The 15,509-nt window shown below is 46.7% G+C and overlaps 1 protein-coding gene across 2 annotated transcripts in view; it reads right to left on the minus strand.

Annotated features, from left to right (window-relative positions):
• Nucleotides 1-436: 436 nt before the first annotated feature.
• Nucleotides 437-15,509, minus strand: part of RHOJ (ras homolog family member J) — a 127,612-nt gene continuing 112,539 nt past the window's right edge. Inside the window, exons 3-6 of one of the 2 annotated variants that reach the window (XM_075531580.1) lie at nt 13,357-13,521; nt 11,542-11,637; nt 4,651-4,732; nt 437-3,268 (exon numbers count right to left, since the gene is read on the minus strand). In XM_075531580.1, the coding sequence (XP_075387695.1) occupies nt 3,201-3,268; nt 4,651-4,732; nt 11,542-11,637; nt 13,357-13,521 (411 nt within the window). In that variant the 3' untranslated portion in view covers nt 437-3,200. The remainder of the gene's footprint in view (nt 3,269-4,650; nt 4,733-11,541; nt 11,638-13,356; nt 13,522-15,509) is intronic. The other variant, XM_075531581.1, reaches the window with a different exon arrangement.

Genomic DNA, 15,509 nt, shown 5'->3' on the forward strand with positions numbered 1-15,509 from the left:
GCACCGTATGGTCATGGATTAGTGTGTACTGGATGGTAGTCCTCTTCTAGTCTATTTGGCCTTGAACTTTCTCATGTTTAAAATGAGCGTAGAGAGAGGTTGGACTACAGTTTCTGAAGTCTCTTCCAGCTTTGAGAAGCTGGAGACTGTGCCCTTAAGTAGAGGTCAGCTGTCTTTTCTTGATTTTGGAAAGGTTGTGAACCTTTACAGCAGCCGTTCTCAACCTGTGGGTCGTGACCCCTTTGGGGGGGGGTCAAACAACCCTTTCACAGGGGTTGCCTGATTCATAACAGTAGCAAAATAACAATGATGAAGTAGCAACAAAAATAATTTTATGGATGGGGTTCACCACAGCATGAGGAACTGCATGAAAGGGTCACGGCGTTAGGAAGCTTGAGAACCACTCCTTTAAAGCAACACTCCTTAGGTTTCTGTCTCTTTTGGTTTCAGAAAATAGTTTTATTTAATCTCATGGCAAAAAAGCACTTTTTTTGTGTACATGGTCTTGCTATGAAACAGGAAATAAAAGATTTAACTGGTGAAATGACTAATTCGTTTAGCTTTCCTATTCATTGTTGCAGTCAATCATTAGCTCCTGAGACTTCTAGCAGCCTGTTTCACCCAGGACACACCAAGTCTCTAACCAGGTCTCTAACCTGGTTCCAGGTGAGCGTGATTTTCCCACTAAGAGCCAGTGGATCCCAGTGCCCCAAGAAGGAGGTGATGACCTGGGATCCAATTGGCTGCTGAGTGGACATACCTGGAAAGTTCTCTTTGGTGGAGCAGACCTACGCCTCTCAAATTTCCCATCACATCCGTGAGTGAGGAGTGGCTCTTTAGGGAGATGTAACTACGCAATAATGTAACAAACCAGCCAGCCGCCCCACCTCATTTATTATGGGACCGAATGCTCATTACTGTTGTAGAGGATGGACTTGGAACCTTTATGGAGCTGGCTTTCCTCCGCAGTTGCTTTCCACGTACAAAGTTTGAACGGCCTGGTGTGATCGCAATGTCAAGCTTTGGTTTACAAAACTCCCGTTTTCTCTTAGGTTGTGGCCAGTCTCTGTCTTTAAGAGAACGCTTGGTCATTCGAGAAAGGGAATAGAACTTGAATTGGGGAAGAAGGAACGAGTCGTTTCAGAAATTCTAAACAAACGATAAAACAAACGTTGGAGCAAGTCCCGTGGAAGGTCTTACTAGACAATGGTCTGCGCCGTAGGCGTAGCTGAGGTGTTTCTGCCAGGAGCAGAGGGACCCGGAAAAGCTGGTGCTTGCAGCTGAGGGTGCTTAAATCGGGGGCATCTTGAACTGAATTGCTGTACTTTCATGTTGCCAAGCAGCACTTTCTTTATGTAAGTGGAATAAAAAAATAAGTGCCCACTTGGGCGTTCCAGTATCCTTTCAGGAAAATGCGATTCATTACGAGCCCCGCGAGTCTCTCATTTAAAACGAGGAAGTAACCCCCTCCTTGAGGAACTCCTGTTTGTTTGGAAGATTTGTGTGGAGAAGGGCACAGCATTCCTTCTGAGAACTTTTTACTTCCTCAAGGCCAACGTTTCTGTTCCAGATAGCTCACCGTTTCGGATCCAGAATCTGGTACCAGCCGAACCAACCCCTAAGAAGGCAGTTGGGAGGATGTGGATAGGACAGAGGGAGAGGCACTATTTTACTACCAGTTTGGACTGCGATCCCTTAGGTCAGCAGTTCGAAACCCTCAGCAGCTCCTCAGCAGGATGGGATTTTCAGCTCCTGTAAAGAGCTAGTCTCGGAAACTCCGTGGGGAAGTTCTACCTTGTTCAATAGGGTTGCTGTGAGTCGGCATCGACTCAATGGCCGTAAGTGGTGGTGGTTTTTGTGTGGGCAAAGGAGACACTGGGTAGAGCATAAACGGTGGAGTGCTAAGCTACTGACTGAGACGTCGATGGTTCAAATCCACCCGGCAGAGTCACTGAAACCCTTAGCAGGCACGGAATGGGAGCCCACATGGGGAGTAAACTAAGACGCACTTGAATCTGAAGCAAGTGGAAAAGTAGAGACCCTTTCCTGGACCTTTGGAGAGCTGTGAAGATTCAGTTTTCTTTATTCAGCGGCAGGTCCTCTTTAGCAGGCTACCACTGAGGAGAGCAGGGAGAGCCGAGTTTGGGAGAAGGAGTTAGACCCAGAAAGGGGGAGGGCATAGCATTGCAGGAGGAGGGAGCGTGAAAGTTTACTGCATAAAGAACCTCTTAAAAATGGGTCCTGCCACACTCTTCCACACTGGAAATTGGATGAAAAGCAGACATATTATTACACCCTTGAACACAGTTCCTTTTCTGATTCCATCATGGTGATAGAATACGCCGCATATCATCAATTGAAGCATTTCTAAGGCAAATCTTTGGCAAAAATGTGGACCTGCTGCAATTCAGATGATGTCCTTTCAATCATGCTAAAAATCGCTGTTCTTCATGGATATTCCCACGAGCTATACGTCTTCCTTTTTCTTCTGGGCACAGCCAGGCATTCAGAGGTACATGTAGGTTCGAATGGCTTTGGAAGACACGTGCTGAAAATAGAAGTGTATATAAAACATCTAGTCTTTCAGCGGATTTGGCATGAAGTGTAAGGCCTGAGTAAATTGGAAAATAGCAAATCCCTTGAAACCGTATAAATGAGTGTTCAGACACATAGGGGGAAGAGCTGATTCAGACAAACAGGTCCCCACGATACCCCGGTGTTCTGTTAAGAGGCATCCAACAAGGCCACCGACACAGAAGCGAGCGCCTATTTTGGTTTTTCTGCAATGATTTCCCGTTGGCTTCATGCTCCCAGGTGGACGAGATGTAGGAAGGAAAGAATAGAAAAAATATGGCCTTTTACTTTGTTTCCAACACAAAGCTGAAATCTGGCTCAGCACCTTCACGCACTGTGCGGTGTGCCCGTTTCGGGCTGCCAGGGGTTCGTGGCAGTTGGCTGACTAGCAGGTGGTGCTTGGAAGGCTCCCGAGGGAAGGCGCAGCCTCGGGGTGATGAAGCAAGTTCCTTTCTGGTCACACGCCCTCCTTCTTTGACACAAGCTTGGACCCAGGTATCGGTGGCCCCCCTCACCCTTCCATGGGGGCAGGTGATGCTCGGCAGCCTCAGACAACTGAGCAGCAGCTGTGGCCCTGGGGGCAGCATTTCTTCTTCTTCTTGGGGTGGAAAATGGTGAGGATCGCCTCATCGAAGACAGCTTTGAGACCTTTCTGGGTCAGCGCTGAGCATTCCAGGTAGCACTGTGCTCCAATCTTAAACACAAAAGAGACAGTCATGAGATGTGGGCATGGCTGACAAGGTGTGCCCACGGTGCAGTGGTGTCTGCCCTTTGGCCAGCCCCCTTAACGGCGCCTAGGGACCGGTTTTGATATCAATTAACCCTTCCCGTGTAAATCTCAATATACCTTTGGAGTTTTTGTCTTAGTAAAGTCTTTTTTTTTTTTTTTGGTATGACATTAGTAATGAAATCCTTGGGGGATTCAAACACTCAGCGCCGCTGGTTGCTAACCAAACAGCGGGAGCATGGAGTCCGCCCAGGTGAGGTGCCAGACCATGAAGGGCTGGTGTTCTCCGTGCAAAACTCCAGTCACTGACGATCATGGGGAGCATGGCTCCACACTTACGCACCTGGGCTCACCAAGAGTTGGGGTCAGCTCCATGGCAAGCTTTAAAAAACATTTTTAAATACTAGCAATAAATGGCTATGGATCACTTTTGGCAAGTAATAGATTCCAAAAGTGACCCATCGTCAGGTGTTCCTAATCTAAGAGTGTAAAAACCATGCACAGATCAGAAATCAAGAGAGCTAGTTTAAATGTCTTTTGTGTAGGACCAGGCGACACACTCTCCTTGCGCCCGTATGAAGAACATGTCCATCTGCACAAGTGAAATGTGCTGCTCTTTGTGTGGGTGAGGAAACGGGTGGCAGAGGGCAGAAGTGGATGGCTTGCTGAACCGCACTAGGTCGAAGCTTGCTTTTGAATACAGTGTTTCTCGGCAAGAAACATCTGCTTGTCATTTTTCTTGAGGGTTAGCTCATTTTAAAATAAGCAAAAATCTAACACTGATATTTTTTGGTTAAGGTTTTATGTTGAAGCTTTTGATGATTTCATACTGCGGGGTATCTGATCATTGCAAGATCCCTGTGTGAATGAGAGAAACACAGTCTAGCATCACAGATTCTTGTTTGGAAACCACAGGCCAGCACACACCGGGTTTGGCAGGCAGTTTTGTGGGAAAGAGACCTCGCCTGTGATCAGCGATGCAAGCTCAGCATGAGCCACCCAATCGGCAGTGCAGGCATTTTACCATTCAGGACGTTTGGCGAGATGCTTCTATTTAGGCTTTACATTATCCAGGTGACCGACAACAAGGCAGAACCCGTTGGAGAGTGCCTAGAGGGCCATTTCCTGGAAACCGCGGCAGATAAATAGCTAAAGCGGGAAAGCCGGCTTGGATTCCTGTCAGGGCCAGTTGACCACCTCCCCTGCCTGCCCATGATACCCCAGGGAGTCAAGTTTGGCTCCTTGTGACTCTTTAGAACAGAATGGGATAGCTACTTTGGGTTTCTGAGACTATAAAACATAGCATCATTGTTTTCCCACAGGGTGACTGGTGGATTTGAACTGCTGACCTGAGATTAGCAGCCCACTGTTAAACCCACACCACCACCAGGACTCCTTATGAGGGCCAGTAGCTGTTGTTCCCAAGCGTGGCTGTAAAGAGAGGGGAGGATTGCTGTGGAGTATGAAGTTCATGGCCCATCAAGATTGAGCAGGTTTAACTCAGCTTTAGACCTAGACCACTGTTGCCAGATGGGAATGTTAGTTCACTGAGCTGGAAATGCAGATTTTTATTGACCAAAGTTAAAAGCAAAACATTCATGTGGGATGTATTTGGCAGCGGTGAGCCAGTATTTGCAATGTCGGGACTAAAGGAACTTGTGGTTTCCCTTTAGGATGGTGTTGGAAGAGACCCAGAGGGTAAAGGGAATTGTTCACGGTCAATGAACTTGGAAGTGAACAACATAGATCTAAAATTTAGATCTACTGATTTACCCCCGCCCCCACTCCCACTCCTTGTTCATAACAGCAATTGGGACACTTACCAGTCAACATTTTCTATTATCCAGAGGGTACCAGAGAAGAAAACAAACCACAATCTGCTAGGGGCTTTGCTGGATACCCCAAGAGATGCTAGTTGGGTCCAGAAAAAAATATTTCCTTATTTTTCCCAAAGACCTTATGTACTCCCCACTGCCCCTCCCCGTTGAGAAGGGTTACCATTTGGGCTAAAGGAAATGCCAACAGAAACGATGTTGGCTGTTGAAAACCGCTTTTATGGCTTTCATTTTGACCATGGCCTGGCCTTTGGATTAGGAAATGACTTGTTTTTCTATTAATCAAAACCAAATGGCTAAAGGGCAGAGCGAGTGTTCCTAATACCATGAAGTCAGACCTGTTGAAATTCAGAATTGTGTCCAGTGTTTGACACGAAGATGAGAAGAGCACAGGAAGCCAGTGAGTGTGTCCACGCGAGGCCCAGCTTGCCCACAAAGGGTCTCTCCGGTCATTCTGAGCAAGGACCTAGGAAGCACGGGGGTGGGGACTGTCTGCCCCTGGAAGGCCTCCACACCAGGGACCCCAAGCCTCGGGTTCTTCTTTTGAGTCTGGAACTGTAGTTGAGCTGGCCTCACACGTGAGGCTCTGTGATGGGTGGTCCTGCACCTGCTCCACCATCCCGCACCCCTCCACTGACACGTACCCGGTGGGCACTGTGTTATTGACAGCCTGGCAGTTTGCCTTTGGATGTCTTTTCTAGTTATGACGCATTTGATGATCAAGAATCAGTAGATAAAGACATGATTGTGATTGAGCTGGTGTAAGATGATGTTGTGCTGAAAGTTCTCAGAATAGTAGCAAACAGACTTTGGGTGTGGTTTGGGAAATGGGTGTGAGAAATAGAATCGGGGTTAAGTAAGAGCGAGAGGGATGGGTATGCTTATCAAGTAGTTTGAGGGTGAGAGAATTCATTCTGGCTCAGAGAAAAGGCAAAGTTCAAATCATCTTTAAAAAAAAAGGAAATGGAAGATTCTCAAGGAAATTATAGTGGCTTTTCAGACAACAGTGACTTCCTCTGTCTCTTGGAGCAAAGTCAGCTACACAGACCAATATTTAGAGTCGATTTGTAAATACTTAGGATTTGAGGATGCTTGCTTCCTATACACATGTTTGCAGTCCGGAATGTACTTACCAAAATGATTTGTTTGCCAGAAATAAGAGATTAAGAAATGTACTCCTCTGCCTCCCCGATAGTTTGACAATAGTTAAACTAAAAAAACTGGGAAATATATCAGAGATGTGTAGAGAAGATTCCAGAAGCAATCTGGAATAAGAAATAAAAGCCATTGTTAGCCAAGTGGAAAAAAGCCTAGTATTTTTTCAGGTTGTCCTGGGTATGGCGATGGGACATGTTCTAGAATGTTATGTAAAGTGTAGTTGGAAGCAATGCAGGAGTCCCCAGGGTATGCACATTTGATTTACAGATAACGATTAATAGCCCTGTAATGCAGGACTTCAAACGGGTTGTCATGGCTGACAAACGGAAATGAGGACAGACCTGAAGTCTTACAAAGTGGGTGATTCATCATGGTGACCTGAATGGGAAAAACCACAGGTTGGAAATCTGGAATGGGAGACCCAGAAAAGGTGGTCCTATCAGGAGCCTGATGTGAGAGTGGATCATTGATGGGGCTGTGGAAGTCACACATGTTCAAAGCCACCATATAAGAGAAGGGCACTGCCATCTGTTGAGAAGGGCAGCACGTTTCACCCCAAAACCAAACCCACTGCCCTTCATTCTGACCCAGTGACTCCAGGTAGGGTTTTCTGAGTGTAGCTCTTTACTAGCGCATGTAGCGTCAGACTTCCCTCGGAACCACTGACCTGACAGTTAGCAGCCAGAGACCTAGTCCTGCTTGAACATCATGTAGATTCCCCCTCACTCTCAAACAATCGACCCAATCCCTCAGAACTCTGAAATGTGCTGTCACCGACAGTGATCCTATAGGATAGCAGAATGGTCACGTGGGTTGGTGGGACTGTCGGTCTTTATGGGAATAGAAAGCCTCATCTCCTGAGGAGCAGCTGGTGGTTTCAAACAGCTGCCCTTGCGGTTACCGAACCTTGTGGTCATAGCCCAGCATATAATCTGGGTTCCTTGAAGCTACCCTTACAGCGAGTTCTTCGTCAGGGTCACCTTCGTTTGCTGCACCTGCAGCTTTTAAATCACCGAAAAGCCTTCCATCCTTTTCGTGCACTAAAATCTAAAACAAAATCAAACAAACCGTCATTGCCTTCAAGTGGGTTCTGACTCTTCGTGACCTGATCTGGGGGTTCCAAGACTGTCAATCTTGAAGTGGCCAACACAGCTTCATCTTCCTGGGAGCTCCTGGTAGGTTGGACCCTAGGCCGTGCAGTGATCAGTCTAACGCCTAACCCAAACACCACCAGGGCTCCTTAATGCTGGATAAGAACCAGAGGAGCTTGTTCTGATTGACATACCAATTCTTAAAACAAGATGGGATCTCATTCATAACCTAGAGACTGCCCGTAAAGACAAGCCTGCCTAGCTAAAGGGGCACACTGGGATCATCACAAACAGTTTGTTGAGTTGATATTATACAGATAAATGCATTAGCTTATTTCAGCTTATAGAAACCCTACCAGGCATGTCTTTCTGCATCGGTATGTCTATTCTATGTACCCACTGACATATCTATATCCTACAGGCATGTCTATATTTGGCAGATCTGTATGTTATGTCACATCTGGACGTCAGAAAATGGGTGTCTAGAGAGGGGTGGCAAGCTCCTCCCTAAGCAGATCGGAGGCTTAAACTTCTTTCCTGTCTTAACTCTCCGCGGTGCTATCTACAGAAAAGGTGAGGCCATTGTGGCTGCCGAGAGGACATCGTGGCACACGGGGAATGTTGCCACAGATGGACAGTGACCGTGAAGAGTGAGAAAGATCAAGGGGGAAGACATTCCTCTCAATCAGTCGTTCTCCACCTGCCTCATGCCGCCACCCTTTCATACAGTTCCTCAGGTTGTGGCAGTGACCCGCCAACCATTAAATTATTTTCGTGGCTACTTCATCACTATCATTTTGCTACTGTTATGAATCGTGCAACCCCTGTGAAAGGGTCCTTTGAATCCCCGAAGGGGCCGTGACCCATAGGTTGAGAACCGCTGCTATAAGTGCAGAGAAGCCATACCGAAATGGGCCACACAGTGTCTCGAAAGGCTAGCTGAGAAGCTTAAGGAGCAGCCGCTTTGCATTCATGTGGGTTAATTTGGAAAAGGAGAGTTAGAACCGTTACGTACTTAAAGAATGCGACGTCACTAAAATGCACTTGTGGAATGCGTATGAAATGGCACATCATTGTTGTATAGATACTCACAAAAGTTTAAAAAATAATCCAGATATTTAGTGTAAGAAGATGCCTCCAGCCCATGGGTTTTGTTGGTCAGATTCTAAAATGTAATGGTGACAGGGGCGGCTTTCTGTTCTGGTTGGGCCACCGTCTAGTGGTGTGACTTCCACCTGAGATTCTGCTTCTCCCAGGAGAGTGGAGACAGTAATATACACGCCTCGGGGGCTGCTGTGAGGTTTAAATACGACAGCATGTAGAGAGCCTAGTGCTTAGCAAACACTCCATAAATGCTGCTTGCTATTATAAACGCCTTGACAGCAAAGTCAGGGAGTCGAGAAACTTAAAGCATCTCTATAATTACACGAATTGTGATGAAACAAGTTAACATCTTGCTTGGTTTTTCCTCTAAATTGAATTTTGTAAGCTAAACATGATTCTCCCTGTAACCGAGAGCAGTTGCTAGGAGAAACTGGCAAAGAGAATAAAGTGGTGATCTCGGCCATTGTTCCTAAAATAAGCATCAAAGGAGATGGGAGGGCTTTGTGATGGGTTCTTTGAGAGAGGGGGAGAAATGGCTGCCCAAATGCAGAAGTGAAGGCAGCAGAGGGACAGGATGGTGGGATAGACAGACTCAGAAGTGCAGGACTTAAGAAGCCGAGATCAGTCAATGGGACCCACCTGGCTGTGTAAAATAGATAGGTATCCCAAACGATGACCTAGGGAGCTAGATTCTTGTGCCTTCATGAGAACATTTGAGGCAGAATGTTGGACATGGCAGAAGAGCAGATAGACATGTACCCGTGTTCTTAAAGGAAAAAAAAAAAACCACAGTTGGAGAGAGAGACTCCCCTGCTTGTGCAAACAGTTGTACTTATCTGCTAACACAAGGGCTGGAGGTTGAGTCCACCCTGCGATACCTCGGAAGAAAGGCCTGGAGATCTGGTTCTGGAAATCCACTCACTGCAAACCCCACGGAGCCGTTTGATTCAGAAATGCACGTGGTTGCCAGGAGTGTGGTGGACTTTCTAGCAGCCGGTTTTGAAGAGGAGGTGGTTTGGTTTATACCATGGTCGAGTGAGGTTGACCGTGGATCAGAATCTTTGGGCTTCGTTATCAAACGGGTGTGGATCTGTTTAAGACTCTGCTTCCTCATCCATGAAGTAAGGAAAACAGTATTTGTTAAGGAGGATTTTCATGAGACGCAAATGAGATGGAGTCTGAGAGGTTCCTAGGCCCACAGGTTATGGGCATCCGACTTGTGGACAGTTTGTGCTTGCCCTTTCCGGTTTTGTAAAATTGCCCCCATTGGTTTTGAACCAACCCCTATTCTCAATAAAGTCGTCTTCATCACCATCTTCACTGGCAGGGCACGAAGGTTGCGAATAATCGAAAAGATTCCACACTGTATCTTGCACTACAGGCTACGTAAGCACCGTCCGCACCTGTTCTGACTTAGCTCCACAGTTTTTGACTTCAGGACGGTAATGGGAATGGATCTCGTAGCTTGGAGCCTGCCAGTACTTGCAGCCAAAGTATTCCTTGATTGGCACCAACTGGTAGCATTAGCGTGACTATTCGCAGAAGTAGGAAGAGTTTACGATCTCCTGAACTGTGTTCCTAAAAAGGTAATTTTATGTAATGCACTTTTATTGACAGCGATCATTTGTAGCTGGGTGGCTTGGAAGCCTGTGTTAATAAGATAAACGCGTACATTTGTGTTCATGAAGAAAGTGTAGTTAATCTCATTCTTAACAGGTTTAAACAGGTTGACTCCTAGATTTGTGTGGGACATGAGCTTTACAGAGTTAGAAGGTAAGACAGAAAAATTCAAAACCTCTGATGTTGGATTGATGGATTTTTGACTAAATGAATGAGAAATTGGATTTGGATTATGGAAATGTGAGGGAGATGCCTCTTGTGGAAAGAAGTTGAATCCTCTTCTGCCTGTTTCGTGTCTGCTTTGTATCCCCCAGGAGTCCTGGTGGCATACTGGCTATGCACAGGGCTGTGAGCAGCAAGGTTGGCAGTTTGAAACCAGAAGCTGCACTGACAGGGAAAGACAGGGCTTTCTACTCCTATCAACAGGTACAGTCTGGGGATCTTACAAAGGCAGTTCTACCCCATTCCATACGTTCCATAGGGTCTCTATAAGTTGACATCAACTTGATGGCAGTGAGTTAAAAAAAATTTATGTCCTGGTGGTGCTGTGAGTTAAAGTATTGGGCAGTTCAAACCCATTAGCTGCTCTTCGGGAGAAAGGTGAGCCTGCCTGATCTGGTAAAGGTGATGTAGAGTAACCCCATACAGGGTCATGACGATGAGTCAACGCCGACTCAATGGGAATGAGTTTGGTTTGCGGTTTGTACATATCTCGGTGATAATGGGAAGACAAAAATTTGGTAGGCTGGCAAATGCTTGCTAATTTGTTTCCCTAATCACGTCACTGGGCTTGCGCAGCTCTCAAGCTGATAAAGGTCTGTGAAAACAGCTCCAGGTGCGAGCAGGTGACTGTGATTTGAGGAGCAGCCACCTGCATTCCTCACGTGGCTATGTTTGGGTGTGTGTTCCCCTTCCAGATACTTTTTGTGAACCAAGCCCGCTTCCTAAGTGGCTATTCATAATACAGCGAGAAATGTTGAACAGACACAAACCTGCCAGATGCTAATCTAAAAGAACATAACAAAATGCCTCATAAGGTGGGCGGGAGGGGGGGGCACTTAAAAGAGTTCCTCTGGTGTTAAGCAAGGCGCTTTATAAATCAACATCTAGTGACTGCCTTTCGTCCTAGTAAACGCGGCAAGTGGGTGTCCTAGGGGCTGCTAAGTGAACTGGAAAGAGCTGCGGCTGTTCGCCTTCATCATGCTTCTTTCTTAATAAAAACAGACCGTGCTGACCGACAGGGCTGCTAACCAAACGGCCCCATCCAGGCCTACCAGACAGAGAGGAGAATGCCCGGCAGAGAAAGGATTCTAACCACCCTGTACTTTCAAGCCATCCCCTGCACAGCTTGCCCCTGCCAAACTCCTAGGCCTCTGTCGTCCTCCCTCCTCAGCCAGCACACACGGGAAATGAAATTCAAATGCACTGGTACCGATTTCGCAAGTTTCACACCGTGCTCGTAAGTGAGCGGTTTCTCTTTCATATACAGCAAACGGGCCAAGGTTTTTGGGTCATCTCGTAGATCAATCTGGCAAAAAACAAAACACAAACATACATGTGATAAATCCACTTATTTTTTTCAGGCCTTACTAAATATTTCCAACTATGATATCATTGGCTTTCGCTCTTCTGCATTGAGTTTTCATTTTTGTAAGTACATGTACAATTTGCTTTAAAGAGCAAAGTGCTTTTCTTTAAAACTGATACATCTTAGAGGTCCCTTGAATGATCCTGTTGCTGTTTGTGAAATTCCCCATTTTTAGATCATATTTACGAGTCCTACAGGATAATCAGTCTTATTACCTTAACAGTGGTAAGGCGGTAACACCGCCTTTGATCCCAAATTATATTGCCCAACTGGACCTGACTTAATAGTCACTACCTGATTCTTTTGGAATCAGTCCCTCTCTCTGAGGATTTGCCACGAGGCAGAATATTGAGTGAATGTGCTCTGTGGGATGGGAAGGCACGTCTCAACCAAGCAAGGAGGTGTTTCTGAAGGGTTTGCTGCAGGAATAAGCATTAGCCCATTTTGAAGATAACACCTCTTTGGGTTGGGTTCAGTGATAATCTCACCCCTTGAAAGCCTCACTTTAAAGTGAGATTTTACGTATGTGAAGGGGGTGAATGTGGGTACAGGAGGACTCATCTTAAAAAATGCATTCATGCAGGAGAGTCACACTTTTATAAGTATGTTTAGATCTTGTCATTTAAAATAGACTCAAATGGCTGAAAGGTGTTTGAATGTCCCAGCACACAGCAGAGATCCAAGTTCCACCAGTATGATCGAACCTTATCAACTGAAATTTTGAGTAAAAGGCTTAAATGAGTATTTTTAACACTAGAAGCATTTATGAATTTTGATTTATGAATATGAAGTCTTTCATCTTGGCTCTAGCTAAATGCTATATCTGTGTATTTTCACTAGGGAATATTTTCCTTTCCCTTATGTTTTTTTTTCTTTCTAATTCTTTGTCAAGCCAAGATGTACACTGGAGGATATTAAAGGAGACAATGTATGAAACGCACTAACAGGCCCTGTGGAATTATTACTTTTCTATGCCTTTGGTAGTAATTTGGATTAAGAAAAGACGCAAAAAGCAAAGAACAAAATCCACTTAAAATCTAAAAGGTTGGAATAATCTTCAACACATTTGTACAATTGGCTTATTGTTGGAAATCGAGACTGCCATTTTATTAGCTTTGAAAACACTCCAAAGGCCATCATAATCTCAGGTTTGCGGATCTGGTTAGACCTAGTTTAACTTCTCTGAGGTCTCAGGAGACTGAGGGAGTTGAACGCCGTGGAGAATAATGCATGTCTATCTTCTTTCTCCTGGAGTGTTATTAAAGTGTTCTTGTCATAATTTGCCCATTCTGATCAGTGGGGTCATTTTGACATCCACACCTAATTTTGCAACTTTACAACAATTGCACATTTCAGATATTAAAAAGGTAATACGTGCAATTCATAACCTCACCTCATTCCTCTGGCTCAGGGCTGGGGAAAAACTACCTTTTCCTTTTTTTAAGCTGAGGCTTTCATTTTTAAGGGCCGTACGAAAACTTCCTGCTTCCTTTTAAATAGTTCTATTGTCTCTAAGTGCAGGCGAAGAGCTGCTGCCTTGGCCTGGAGATTCTCATTTAGAGGGTTTGGTAGACTGCGAAGTTCACTGGGTCTCTAAAGCATTTTTACTTCGGCACCCTTTCCCTCCCGCCCCTCCCCCCTGCCGCACCGCATGTTAACCTGGGTCCCTATGAGAACGTAAGGCACATGAGGCATGCAGTCCTTCAGCTCTGGGACCCATTCTTCCTGGACGTTGTGGTAGGAGGCAGGATTCACCACAGAGAAACAGATCAGAAACACATCTGTGTTGGGATAGGAGAGTGGCCGCAGCTGGTTGTAGTCCTCCTGTGGGGGGAACAGACAAACGTTTGCAGAGCCTGGGTAAGGGGGCACCCATGTGATTCCAGGGAGGGACACAGGCCGGATTCCATGACCGCTCACTGGGATGGAAATCCACCTGCCCTGGAGGCTTTATGACTAGAAATGAAGGGCCATCAGCCAGGGCAGCATTTTTGCCCATTGTATACGGAGAATGTGATTCTCTCGCTTTTAAAGATAAACTAACCGTGTGCATTTCTCTCCTACAGGTTCCATAGATTCAATACACTTATCTCTTCAGCCCCCTATTTGCACCATCCAGTGTTCCTTTGAAGGGCCAGGCAAGAGCCATCAGTGGTCAGGAGGCCAGACCAGACCTCCAGTGTAAAGGTTCAAGGCCTCTGAGCATTCTGGGTTGTCGTGGCACCTGTGTAGAACTGCTGCGTGCCCACCACTGGGGTCCTTCAGGAAGGGCCTGAAGGAAGTGAAGAAAGCCCGTGCCCCAGCACCCCCACGCCCCAAGGGGTCCCCACCCCCAGAGTCCAACCCATCTGCCTGTGAGTTCTCCCTATTACTGCTCTGCGGACTCGATGTCTTTTTGCAGCGGAGCAAGAGAGACTGCGACCTCCTCGGAGTTTCAGAAAAGCCAAGCTGCGGATGGCTGGGAGGGAGCGATGGCCAGCAGCCACGGAGACACACCTTCACCAACCACAGCCCCACAACGCGGTTCACAGAAAAATGGCGAAATGAACAGATCCACAACTTGCAGCATCTACACTTCTAACATCTACTCAGCCAAGCATGCATTTATTTATTATTATTTACAACTGCCGCCACCGAAGCCGAAGGAGGGTGGGCTTTAGGGCATCTGTTAGGGTCGCTTTGTTTCAATGGCTGCAGAACCGGAGAAGTGAAGACAGAGTTGGGATCAGAGCTGGAATGGAGCGTCGGAGGCTGGGTGGGGTGGGGTGGGGGCGCGGGATCTAGGGGCAGCCTGGTGTGCCATGATTCACTGTTTGTCGTGCCAGTTCTTGCCTGGCTGCCGCGCCAGGAATCGCTGCTTCTCAAACGCTTGCACCAGATAGGCGGTTTGACCTTGGGTGATGACAGTCCTTTGGTGTTTGTCCCCGTTGGGCGCCCTACCTCTGGAGATGGTTGGAGGCAGCTTCAGGGACGGCTTTTCCGTAGCCAACCCGGAGCTCCATCGGCTCCTCTTGAGCGGTCGGCTTCTGTGGTTTGTGAACCACAGGAGGATTCTGTCCTAGGCAGTGTCAGTGTCTCTGTCAAGATTTTCTCTCGCTGTGATGCCTGGACAGGGGTCTCGAGCAAACCAAGCATGTAAGATGTCTAATTGAGAAGGGGTCCGACAGACGATCCTTTTTCTTCGGTCCTGGGTTCACTGAGAACTGGCAGAAGAGGCTTTCGAGGCCAGGCTGCGGATGGAGGAGCCAGGTCCAAGGGAGAGGAGAGGGCCCGGCCATCTGAGCCAGGAAGCTTGGAGACCCTGAAGCTTCTCTAATTTTTAAAGGCCATATTAACGCTTCCAGCTTCCTTTTAAATGCATTAGGCTGTGATCTGCATGGCCAGCAGTTTGAAACCACCAGGAACTCCTCGGGAGAATGACGGGGCTTTCTACTCCTAGAAAACCCACAGTGGGGTCACAGTGAGTCAGCATTGACTAGATGACAGTGAGGATTTTTAAAACTGTCTTTCCAAGTGTAGGCTAAGAACAGCTGCATGGACATTGGGGATGCGTGTTGTGTTTGGCACACCAGGAGTAGGCAGCTCATGGGATTCCTAAGGGTCTTTCCTTTATTATGGCACCCTTCCCTTCCACTCATCCAAGGCTAGAGAAATCAGGAAGGGAAGGTGAAAAAGAATCAATCTCAATGGCACAGGAAGAAAAAACACCCCAAGTCAGTCCAGACCCAAGGTGTCCAGTGTATGCTCAAAGATGGCTACAGAGTAACGCACAGTCCTTTCAGATTCATGGTGTAAAACATTGTATCAGTCTG

Source organism: Tenrec ecaudatus, chromosome 14, assembly GCF_050624435.1.
Source record: "Tenrec ecaudatus isolate mTenEca1 chromosome 14, mTenEca1.hap1, whole genome shotgun sequence".
NCBI lineage: Eukaryota > Metazoa > Chordata > Mammalia > Afrosoricida > Tenrecidae > Tenrec > Tenrec ecaudatus.